Here is an 11,844-nt window from a genome sequence, read left to right on the forward strand (position 1 = left end):
CCACAGGCCTCGGAGCTGCCATCCAGTTTGGAAGTCACAGCCTGCGTGTAACCTCATCCCTTTAGCTCATGCCTGCCCGTCCGGCACTGACCACGGAGCCCCACGGTGCTGGGGGGGCCACCTCAGGGCTCAGCCCCTGCGTGGAACCTGGTCCTCAGGCGGCGGGAGACCTCACGGAGGGTCGCGTGGGGCCTGTGCCCAGGCACCGGCTCTGCCCCTGCTCCCCCCACCCCTGCCCCCCGAAGCACCTCCGCCTGGCGGTACCTCGCTCTGCGGCTGCGCTGGCTCCTCTGGGTTTTCTGTCACTTGTTGACCAAGCGCTTGTGAGGCAGCTGTGTGCTGGCTCTTCCTCTTCCTCTTCCCGCCTCCGCCACCGTCTGGGGAATGAAGGCTGGCAGAGGTGGGGCACCCGTTGGGTCTGAACCTGGCCCACCTGCAGCCTGACGCCCTCCTGGCCCTGTCCTGGGAGGGTCTGGCCAGCGGGTTCTGTCCGCAGTCTGCGGCCTCCGGAGCGTGGACAACGGCACCGGCTCTTCCCAGGCCAGGCCCTGCAGGAGCAGCTGGCCTCCTGGGAAGGTTCCCTGGAACTGTGGACAATCACACTTCCCCTTTTCTTCACAATAGAGAGGCCTCAGGCCCAGCCCGCGTGGCTCAGGGGTTGAGCGTTGACCTGCATCCCAGGAGGCCTCGGTTCAATTCCCTGCCAGGGCACACGCCCCGGGCCGGGCTCAATCCCAATAGGGGGCGTGCAGGAGGCGGCCGACCAGGGATCCTCATCGTTGATGTTTCTCTCTCCCCCTCTCCCTTCCTCTCTGAAATGTGTACGGAAAGAAGGTGCCCCAAACTCAAGCAACCACCAAAGCTGGGCTCTGCCCAGGTTCCCTGCACCCCCACCTCCATCCGTCAGACCCTTGTCCAGCAGGAAACAGTCTTATTATTCAGCAGGGACAGGTGGCCATGGGACAAGTCTCCAAGGGGATGGGGCTGGTCAGGGAGGCTTCTTGGAGGAGGCGGCAGCAGAGACCAGGAGCAGGAGAGGGTGCGCACCCAGAGGGACCATCTTCGCAGGCAGAGCCGTGCCTGGTGCCCGGCACCGCACAGCCGTACCCCACAGATGCAGGAGAGAGCATGCGGGACAGACAGCTCCCAGCACTCCTCCCGTGGGCAGACAGGAAGTCCGAGGGGCTGCGCTGGTTGGAGGGGCCGAGAGCTGTGTCTTGGGGCGGGCAGCTTGGGTGGCTCTGCCCTGCCTTGGCCTTGGGCCACACCACTCGGGCTGAGGGTGGCTGAGTGCCCTTGGGGGAGGAGGGAGTCTCCTAGGTGGGCCCACCGGCACCCAGCCCTCTCCTCAGGCTTTGGGCGGCTCTGGCAGGAGCTGTGCTCTGACCTGGAGTCAGCTCAGCTGTGTTTTCACAGGACAGCCGAGCGGCCACCTTGGCTGGTGGGCGGGGGGAGCCCACTGCGGGAAGCTTTGTCCCCAGCCCAGTGCAAAGCCCCTGCAGGGTAAACTGTCCACTCTTTCCCTCTGGGGTGGAGCGGGGGGGGGGGGGGGGGGGGGGAGGGCAGTGGGGGCATGAGGGAGGAAGCTGCTAGCCCAGGACGCTGGATGGGGGCTGGGCCCTGCAGCTGGGGCTCAGGTGTGCGGGAGGGGGCCTGCTGGAGCTGTGGGCACTGTGGTGAGCCCCAGGGCACCCCAGGGAGCAGAGCCCGGGCCTGAATGCCTCTCTTTGGGCCGAGCTGAGCACTCCCCAAGTTCAAACCTGCCAACCCCTCACCCCACCCCGTGCTCCCACCTCACCCTGAGCCAGGAGTCAGTTTGGGGGGGAGGGTCTGTTCTCTGGGCTTCCTTGGAAGAAAGGAGGGGCCTGATGGGGGTCAGTGGGTGTCTGGGCTTCATGTGGGGCCGGCTCCTCCTTCTTGGGCCCCTCCCGGTCTCACCCCGAGGGGCCTTCTGGGCAGGTGTTTGGAAGGAACCCGTTTATTTATTTAAAAAAAGAACACAGGTGTCTTTATTGATTTCAGAGAGGAAGGGAGAGAGAGAAACATCAGTGATAAGAGAGAACCATTGATTGGCTGCCTCCTGACCAGGAATCGAACCCCCCTGGCCAGGGCCTGGCCCCTGAGGCAAGGTGGGAGCTCAGAGACGCTGGGGGCGGGGTGAGGGGGTGCTCTGCTCAGCTGCAGGGGCGCAGGGCCTTGCGGAAGACGGTGCGGAACTCGGCGTTGAAGACCGTGTAGATGAGCGGGTTGAGGGCGCTGTTCAGGTAGCCCAGCCAGGTGACTGCGCTGACCAGCCGCGGGGACACGGCGCAGGCGGGGCACAGCGCCCGCGTGATGTGCACCACGAAGAAGGGCGTCCAGCAAACCAGGAAGGCCCCTGGGCCGGGGGGGGGGGGGGGTCGGGGGCGAAGTGAGCCAGGGCCCTGCAGAGCCCGACGGGGCCCCGGGCCGCCACCCCCCGCCCCACGCCGACAGGGGCGGGCACCCACCGACCACCACGGGCAGGACCCTCATGGCCTTGCGCTCCCGGCTGGTGATCTTGGCGCGGCTCCTGCGGGCTCGCGGCGGGGGCGGGGGCGGGCCGGCCTCGGGGGGCGCGGCGGCGGCGGGAGGCGGCGGGCCGGGGCCGCTGGGCCGGCGGGGCGCGCGGGCGTGCAGTTTGGCGCGGCGCGCGGCACCCCAGCGCCGGAGGCCCCGGAAGGTGGCCAAGTAGAGCAGCAGCATGAGCGGGCAGGGCAGGAGGAAGGAGCACAGGGACGAGTAGACCACGTAGTCGCGGTCCTCCAGGCGGCACGCGGTGGGGTCGCGGCCGCGCGTGTCGTTGAGGCCGCACAGCACGGGCGCCGCCACCGCCGCCGCCAGCAGCCACGTGGCGCCGATGAGCAGCAGCTGCCGCCCGCCTCGGCCCTGGCGGTTGTAGCGCAGGGGCACGGCCACGGCCACGAACCTGCGGGGAGCACGGGCAGGGCGGCGGGACTTGTGGGGAGCTGGGGGCGGGGCCCGAGGAGAGGGACAGGGCGCTGGGGGCGGGGCCCGACGAGAGGGACAGGGCGCTGGGGGCGGGGCCCCAGGAGAGGACAGGGCGCTGGGGGCGGGGTCTGAGGAGAGGGACAGGGCGCTGGGGGCGGGGTCTGAGGAGAGGACAGGGCGCTGGGGGCGGGGTCTGAGGAGAGGGACAGGGAGCTGGGGGCGGGGTCTGAGGAGAGGGACAGGGAGCTGGGGGCGGGGTCTGAGGAGAGGGACAGGGAGCTGGGGGCGGGGTCAGAGGAGAGGGACAGGGAGCTGGGGGCGGGGTCTGAGAAGAGGGACAGGGAGCTGGGGGCGGGGCCAGAGGAGAGGGACAGGGAGCTGGGGGCGGGGCCAGAGGAGGGATGGGGAGCTGGGGGCGGGGCCCGAGGAGAGGGACAGGGAGCTGGGGGCGGGGTCTGAGGAGAGGGACAGGGAGCTGGGGGCGGGGCCAGAGGCGAGGGATGGGGAGCTGGGGGCGGGGCCCGAGGAGAGGGACAGGGAGCTGGGGGCGGGGACAGTTAAGGGGGCGGGGCTGGGGCGCGGCCAGGGGTGGGGGCGGGGCGAGTGGGGAAGGAGCGGGGCGGGCGGGTGCTGGGCCGCCCACCTGTCCACGCTGATGGCGCACAGGTTGAAGATGGAAGCGGTGCACAGCATGACGTCCATGGCCATGAGCGCGTCGCAGAGGCGGGGGCTCAGCAGCCACACGCCGCCCTGGACCTGGGCCGAGAGGAGGGGGCGGGCAGCAACAAGGGACACACGACGCGCTGACTCCCCAACCAGGCCCAGGCCGCAGCCGTGGCCGGGTCCCCCCGCGCCTCCTTTTGTTGGAACTGGGAAAGGGGGACAGGGGGGAGTGGACCCTGATCTCTGATGACATGGGGCCCAGGGGGTCCCCACCCCGGGCTGCCCTGAGGGCCGCCCGCCGCTCTTGTCTCCCCCGAGCACGGCTGAGAGTCGGTCTGTGGATAAGCTGCCACTGCTCTGGGGTTTTGGACAAATGGCTTCACTTCTGTGCCCTCGCCTGTGAAATTGTCCGGAAAACAAACGAATTAAAAATATCAAGGCCTCCTCACTGTACCCAGCGCCCCGCCACGGGCAAAGGAGCAGACAGCCCCCACCCCCACCCCGTCCATCTAAATCCCCTCCCGCTGATTCGGGACGATTAGGAGCTTAAGACCTGCACTGTGACGTCTGCTGCGGCTCTCGGAACCGCAGGCCATGCGTGTCCTTGTCCCGCTGGCCTCTGCCCCAGCAGCTTCTCCGCCCAGGCCTTGGAGTGGAAGGGATGGCACCTGGGGGCCCCCAGGCCCAGGCTGGGTCTAGAGCGGAGGCCAGCGCGGCTCTCCACGAGGCCACTAGACCCCACAGCCACCCCCTCAGTTCTGCTGTCCCCCCAGACCTCCTCCCCCCCTTCACTGCCCCTCCCACGGTGGCTGCGCCTGTGCACGAATGAGGGGCTCCTTCCGTGGGTTGCATGAGTGTGTGATCTTGGTCACGCGCGGCTGTGGCCTGTGCAGTGATGTGTGTCTGTGCCCCAGGGGGAGCGGGCGGGGGAAGCCTGACCCTTCCTGTCCAGCCGGCTCCCTGGGAGGTGGGGCCCCGCGGAGGGCGCGGTGGGGAGGGGGGTGGGCCTGGGCCGCCCCAGTCGCCTGCCGTGGGGTCCCCGGCTTGAAGGACAGAGGCCTCTCTTGGGTGGTAACAAACGCTAGGACAGGAAGGGCTCCTGGGAAGGCAAGAGGCAGGGTCACGCTGGGTCGTCGCGTGGCGGGAACAGGGCACGAAGGAGCGGGAGGGGGCGCCGCGCGTGGGCTCCGCGCTCACCTCGGAGTAGACGAACAGCGGCAGCACGAGCAGGGCGAGCAGCAGGTCCGCGGCCGCCAGGCTCACGATGAAGTAGTTGGTGGGCGTCTGCAGGGCGCGCTCGGCCGCCACGCTCACGCACACGAGCGAGTTCCCCGCGAGCACCGCGCCGATGAGCAGCACGCCCCCCACCAGCGCCGCCGCCGCCCCCGCGCCGCCGCCGCCCGCCCCCCGCCCCCCGAGCAGCCCATCGGCTTCTGCGGCGCTGCGGTTCCCCATGGCGCCCGGCCCGGGAGCCCCGGGAGCCCCCGCCGGCGCTCAGCACCGCGGACAGCGCCCTGGTCACGACCCCGGGCGCCCCGCCCCCCGGCACGCCCCCCCCCTTCTGCAGGGTCCCCCGGGCTGGCGGCCCCGGTGCACCTGTGTTTGCCACGTCGGGGGACGGGTAGGTGGGCCACGCAATGGCCAATGGGACGCAAGCTGAGCGAGGTGATGGGCACGCGCGGGCCCGGTCAGGGGCGGGTGTGGCGCGCGGGTCTGGGCTCCGGGAAACCCACGGAGATGGAAGGTCGGCCGAACCACACCCCGAGGCGCGCTAGCACCCACGCCCGCGCCGTTCCACCGGCCGCGGGGGTCCCCGGATCCCCAGTGCCCAAGCTGAGCTCTACCTCCCACGGACACTCGTGGAGGCCCCTGGAGGCGTTGGGGGGGCCGGTTCACAAGGCGTGGGAGGAGCTACTTCTCAGGCTCCCCCCGCGCAGAGACTCCACCCGCAGGCTTGGGCGCTCAGGCTCCGCCCCCTTGGGTCCCCGAGGATCCTGGGTGCTTGAGGCCCGAGGTCCACCCTCACCCTCCCTCCGCACCCCTCCGACCCCACCCCCGCGTGCCCTGGCACGTCCCCCACAATAACGGCCTCCAGCCCAGGCCCTGCACCCATTGCAGGAAGCAGCCTTTGGTCTGGTACCCGGGACCCCTCCCCCAACACCCCCATCCCCCCCCCCCCCCCCCCGCCACTGCCTGACCCTCCAGCCGCCAGGCGGGCAGCCAAGTGGTCAGCCCCAAACCCGCTCGATCAGCTTGGGGCCTGTGACCTGGAGCCCGTGTGCGCCCCCCTCAGCCCGGGACCTGGGACCTGGGAACCGGCGCTGACCTCCCGTCTTAGGTGAGAGAAGAAGGGGGGAGGGAGGGGATGAGCACTCGGGGTGCTTAGCGATGCCTGTGGCCGAGAAAAGAAAAGCCCCAGTGAGCCCCCCTCACCCTGCACCCGCCGGGCCTCCAACTTACTGGGCCCATCACCCCACCTGCCAACACCATGGGGGGGCGGGGCCGGGAGGGCGGGGGAGGCCCTGGTGCATGGCTCCCCCCGGTCAGCGGGACTGTCTGTCCTCTCAGATGAGCGCCGTGCACAGAAAGAGCCGCGGGAAAGTGTCCCCAGGAGAAGGCCCACTGTGGACGCCCTGAGTCGGTGACACCTGGCAGGGAGCCCTGTCCGTAGGGGGCGGCGAAGGGGCCTCCGGTCCGGTGCCACAGGAATGCTGGCTTCAGGGCCCCGTGGGCGGGCTCCCTGCCCCTCACGTTCGCGACAGATTGCATGAGACTGATCCCGACCCTTCCCGCCGAAGGCATGGGGCCAGGACTTTTCTTCGTTGGACAGAATTTTGTTGTTATTGTTAATCCTCACTGATTGTGAGAGAGTGGAAGAGAGGGAGGGAAGGGAGCGAAAGAGAGAGAAACATCACTGACTGGCCGCCTCCTGCACCTGGTGGATCGAACCTGCCACTCAGGTATGTGCCCTGGGCCTGGGATCGAACCCGGGACCCTTCAGTGCACCGGTCCGTAGGCCGAAGCTCCAGCCATTGAGCCCCACGAGCCAGGGCTTGTGGACAGACTTCGCCGGGAAGTAGCTTCTCCAGCACACGCCGGACGGACTGCTCAGGCTCCTTCTGAGTGGAGTAGCCTGTCGCCGGGGAGCTGTTTCCGCCTCGTGGGCCGACATGTTCCCACGCCTGTGACAACACCTCTCCCACCCGCATACCTGTAAGTTGTAGCTTTCCTTTTTTTCCTTGGTCAGTCTTGTTAGAGGTTTATCCATTTTATTGATCTTTTCAAAGAAACAGCTTTTGGTTTCATTGATTTTTTTCCCCTATATTTTTTTATGTGTTTGTTTTCAGTTTCATTGATTTCTACTCTTATCTTTGTCATTTCCCTTCTTCTGCTGGCTTTGTACTTAGCGTCCTTTTCTCTAGTTTCTTAAAAGGCCATCGTTTTTCTTTTCTATCCTGAGCATGCAACGCTGCAGATTCCCTCTACGATGCGGCCCACCTGTGTTTGCGCTTTCAGTTATGCTCGGGCCAAAGTCCAGCCGACCTCCCCGAAGCTTCGTCCGTCCGTGGCCGTGGATGACTTGGGACTATGTGGTTCATTTCCAATTGCAATAAAAAACCAACAAAACCCTGATACAAACCTCACGCTTTATTATTTAAAAACGAACTCAAGATGAATCATAGACTTAAATATAAACCTAAAACTATACAATTTTTGGAAGAAAGGCCGGGAGAACATCTTTGTGACCAGGACTGAGGCAAAGAGATTTTAGGTGTGACAGACCTAAACATAAGCAAAAACAGGTAAACTGGACTTCATTAACAGAACCCTTCCAGCCACAGAATGGAAGAAAACATTAGCAAACGACTTGTCTACGAAACTCTCGGAACTCAAGAGAGATGGCATCACAAGAAGGAGAACGCCGCACCGGTGTTGCCTGTGAACCCGCTCACGAAACTCAGGACAAAAGGAGCCACTGAATGGGCAGCCTTTCTGAATGTGTGATCCCAAGCAGAGATTTACGGCCGGATCCCAAGGCCGAGTCAGCAAACAGAACTCAATCGACGTCCTGCAGCGCGTTGGGGGGGGGGGGGGCGCGGCGCACCTAATCATCTCAGTGGGAGCAGAAACGCATCTGACAAAACCCAGCCACTCTCGTAACCCAAAGACTCAGTAGGCGAGGGTAGAGGGCAACGTCCTCAACGTGATGGAGGCCGCCCCTGAGAACCGCTCAGCTGACCTGACTCAGTGACAGAGGACAGATTTCCCCTCTAAGATGAGGAACAAGACACGGACACCCGCTCCCCCCCCTCCCCCCCATTCAACACAGCCTGCAGGTGCCAGGCAGGCAGGAAAGAGCAGAGACCCACACCCTGGCTGGTGTGGCTCAGCTGTTGGGTGTTCTCCTGTCACCAAACGGTCACTGGTTGGTTCAGTTCCCGGTCAGGGGACGTACCTGGGCTGCAGGTTCAATCCCCAGCCCTGGTCGGGGGCAAGTGTGGGAGGCAACCAACTGATGTATCTCTCTCACATCCACATTTCTCTCTCTCTTTCTCACCTCCCTCCCTTCCACTCTCTCTCTAAAAAAAAAATCAATGGAAAATATATTTTCTGGTGAGGACCCAGGAAAATCTAAGCAGCAGGGACAGTGGGCGAGAGCCAGTGACAGAACCCTCTGTGGCAGCAACACACCCTGACCCCCCCCCCCGCCCCCCGTGTGGGGCGGGCGCGGGGCAGCGGGATGGCTCTGTGCTGGGGACGCAGATGGTGCAGACGCCTGGCCAGGCAGGTGGTGGTTTCTCGCCGTCGGACCCAGCAATTGTGCTCCTTGGTATTTACCCAAAGGAGCTGAAAATTCACGCCACAAACAGCCTGCACATGGATGCTTACAGCCGCGTTATCATCACCGCCAAGGCCGGGAGCACCCGCGATGGCCTCCGGGGCGATGGGTAAAGAAGCGATGGGTGCGGAATAGCGCTCCGAACATTCGGAGACGTGAGCGGCCGCACCGAACAGGCACGGAGGGACGGTCAAGGCCAGAAGCGGCCGGCGGAGGCTACACTGTGTGGTTCCAACTCTGGGACTGGAAAAGGCCGAGCTGTGGGGACAGCGGGACCCCTGGTGCCGGGATGGGGGGGCGCCACAGGTGCAGCAGGAGAGCCAGGGGGCGGGAAACTGCTCTGAATGAGACGGGGACGGTGGACACGGGTCACTTCCCATTTGTCCAAACCACAGAAGGACAACACTGCGAGCGGCCCCACTCAGCGTGGCCTCCGCTTAAGTGATGTATCCGCATGGGCTCCTGCGCGGCAGCCCGGCAGCCGGAGGGGCTGGAGCTGGGCTGAGCCCAGAACGGCTCCGGGAGGACCAGCTGCTCACTGCCCCTTAAACGCACCAAGGTTCCGCGCCAGGATCGGTTTATGACTCGTTTCCTAGACGTGCGATTGATGGTTACGGATTTCATGCGTCCGGACGGGCTGTTAAAAAGCCCAACTTAATCCCCTATCGATCCCAGCTGCCTCCCCCACCTCCTGCGGCGGCCCCACCCCTGATCGCCCCTGACTCAGGCTCACGTCTCTGCTGCCCGGAAAAATACTAGCAATGGCGAGGCACCCGGGCTCGGGTCTCCGCCCGCCCCTGCCCCGCAGTGAGTGGCAGTGAGGTCACAGGTGCCCCCCTCGCCAGCCGGGGCCACTCCAGGGGCCCCGCGACCGGCTCGCCCAGCCTTTCGTCCCAGCCCAGACCCGCCCGAGCCCATCTCCCAGGCCCTGGGCGCCCGGGTGCGGACGCTCAGCACAGCCAGCCCGTCACCCCGCCCCCACCCGGCCCCCGCGGGGCGGACTTCCCCCCAAGCCCGCCCAGGGGCGCCGAGGCGGCGGGACCTGGGGACGGGCCGCCAGCCGGGGCGACAGATGGGGGGGCGGCCCTGACCTTCCCCGCGGATCGATGGGGCGTGACCGGGGCTGAGCGGAGCCGAGGCGGTGCTGCGGCCCCCGCCCGCCCCTCGCCGGACCCGCTATAAGGGCCGCGCGGGCTCAGGCCGGGCAGCCGCGCTCAGCTCGCCGGCCGCGCCCACCATGGCGCCCCGGGCCCTGCTGCTGCTGCTGCTGCCGCTGCTGCCGCTGCTCGGGGGCTCCGCCGCGCGCCCCGCGCCCCCCAGGTGAGCCGCGCGCTCCTCGGCCCCCCGCCCCAGCCCCGCGTCCGCCCTGCCGGCCCGGCCCTCACCCTCCCGCGCCCCGCGCCCTCCCCAGGGCCCCCCGGCACTCGGACGGGACGTTCACCAGCGAGCTCAGCCGCCTGCGGGAGAGCGCGCGGCTGCAGCGGCTGCTCCAGGGCCTGGTCGGGAAGCGCAGGTGAGGCTGGGCTGCACCTGGGAGCGGGGACCCCTGAGGGGGGCAGGCCCGCTGGGGCGCGCCTCACCTCCGCAGTCTCACGCCAACCCAGGACTAATTCTGATTTGGGGCTGGGGGCAGCGAGCAGGACACCGAGAACAGCACGTCCTGGACCAAGTCTGCGGAGGGACCCTTCTGCCTGCTGTGGTCCAGCTCGCCCGCCCTGCAGACCTGGTGAGCGCGGCCAGGCCTCCGCCTGGAAGCCCCGCCCCCGGGCCCGTCCCCTGGTGCAGTGGGGCCCCCAGGGTCAGGGCGGGCCCCCCGGGTCAGGGCGGGCCCCCCGGGTCAGGGCGTCCCCCTGGGTCAGGGGCACCTCGGACAGCCGGCGGGCCAGGGGTCTGGGAGTGGGACTGAGTCAGTTCACCAGGTGGGCGGGGTCTCCAGCTCCAAGCCCCGCCCCTAACCCGACTGTGGCGGCAGGACGCCCCTGAGGGCCCCCCTGGACCAGGCCTGGTCCCCCAGGCTGCCTCCTGGACCGAGGTCTGCAGTCCTGGCTTCCGGCCCGGTGATCCCTGCGGAGACCCAGAAGCGGCTGTGACGACGGAGGAACCCCGCTCCTCCCCGCCTGGACCAGGGCGCCCGGACGCGGGAGGGGTGCAGGGGGAGGTGGCTGGCACTTGGCACTAATAAAGGAGGAATTCAACCCGGCCTGTGAGCCCCTGTGTGTGCGGCGCCGTGGGGGCAGCCGGGGGCGGAGCTGTGGGAGGGGGCGGCGCATCGCGGAGTCAGCGCTGAGGCCACGCCCACTGCCCTTTAAACCGGGGCAGCCACGGGGCGCCTCACCTTCCCGGTTCCTTATCTCTGGCATCGGTGCCACCTCCTGTTCCACTGACTGGGCTCCCCAGCACCCCCCACTCCCCGCAGCCCTTGTCATCCATTCAGCAAACATTCAGGGGCATCTAGGGGGGCTGAGTTTGGGGGGGCTCAGGATGGGCTGGAAGAGGTGACAGGTGGGGAAGGGGGCGTCACAAGGGGCCAGGAGTCTGGGCTCCTGTCCAGGTGTGTGGTCCTGGGCGAGGGGCTTGACCAGCCCAGGCTGTGGAGCAGGGACACCCCAAGGGGTGCTGGGGTTCAGGAGGCCACACAGGCACCTGCACAGGAGCTGCAGTCGCCGTGGGAGCCAGCAGGGCCCCTCCTGCCTCCTGACCCCCGAGGCCTCTCCCTGGATGTGGGGTTGGGGTCCAAGGAAAGGCGAGGGCAGGGCAGTTGGAGTCCTGGGCCAAGGAACCTCTCCGGAGTCGCCCGCTGGTGGGCACCGTGGGGACCCAGGACCCCTGAAGCACCGTCTTCCCCAGGACTGCGGCCCTCCAGCTCCACCCGAGGGCGCGGCTGGGTGCTGGGGCTGGCAGGCCTGTCCCCAGGACACCCACAGCCTCTCCTCACAGACCGAGATGGGAGGTGTGGGGACGGGGGGTGGGGGGGTGGGGGCCCAGAGGAGAAGCTGGGGTCCCTACTTCGTGGGGCTGCCTTAGGGTCTTTGCCCCGAGATGGCTCTGGCACAAGAGCCCAGCAGAGGGAGCAGGTACAGCAAACTCAGAAGCCAAAGGCCAGCCCCTTCCCAGTCTTCTCCCGCCCCCCCCCCGCCCCCAACCCCCTGTCCTTATGACTCCCCCGCTCCCCCCCAACCCCCCCGCGACCATCCCCTCCTCCTCCCCCACCCCCACCTGGTGCCCAGAGAACCCCCGGCTCCTTTCCGCCTCACATCTTGTGGGTTGAGCCCCTGCATGTGACCTGGCTCCTGCCCAGCAACCACCAGGCCTGGTGCTCGGCCGGCGGGAGCCCCCTTGGTGGAGGCCAGTCCCCGGAAAGGCCATAAAGT

At 67.3% G+C, this 11,844-nt stretch overlaps 2 protein-coding genes across 2 annotated transcripts; one reads left to right on the forward strand and one right to left on the reverse strand.

The window, feature by feature from the left end:
• Positions 1-2,102: 2,102 nt before the first annotated feature.
• DRD4 (dopamine receptor D4) lies at positions 2,103-5,142 on the reverse strand. The gene is made up of 4 exons (XM_059710765.1): positions 4,831-5,142; positions 3,614-3,726; positions 2,490-2,947; positions 2,103-2,377 (listed from the first exon to the last, which is right to left on the reverse strand). Exons 1-4 carry the CDS (start codon positions 5,086-5,088, stop codon positions 2,175-2,177), a joined length of 1,032 nt encoding a protein of 343 aa, XP_059566748.1. The 5' UTR covers positions 5,089-5,142; the 3' UTR covers positions 2,103-2,174.
• Positions 5,143-9,644: 4,502 nt separating this feature from the next.
• On the forward strand, positions 9,645-10,673 carry SCT (secretin). Its single transcript, XM_059710811.1, has 4 exons — positions 9,645-9,793; positions 9,885-9,986; positions 10,107-10,199; positions 10,446-10,673. The coding sequence occupies exons 1-4, from the start codon at positions 9,711-9,713 to the stop codon at positions 10,561-10,563; spliced, it is 396 nt and encodes a 131-aa protein (XP_059566794.1). The 5' UTR covers positions 9,645-9,710; the 3' UTR covers positions 10,564-10,673.
• The last annotated feature ends 1,171 nt before the right edge of the window (positions 10,674-11,844 follow it).

Source organism: Myotis daubentonii, chromosome 9 (assembly GCF_963259705.1).
Source record: "Myotis daubentonii chromosome 9, mMyoDau2.1, whole genome shotgun sequence".
Lineage (NCBI taxonomy): Eukaryota > Metazoa > Chordata > Mammalia > Chiroptera > Vespertilionidae > Myotis > Myotis daubentonii.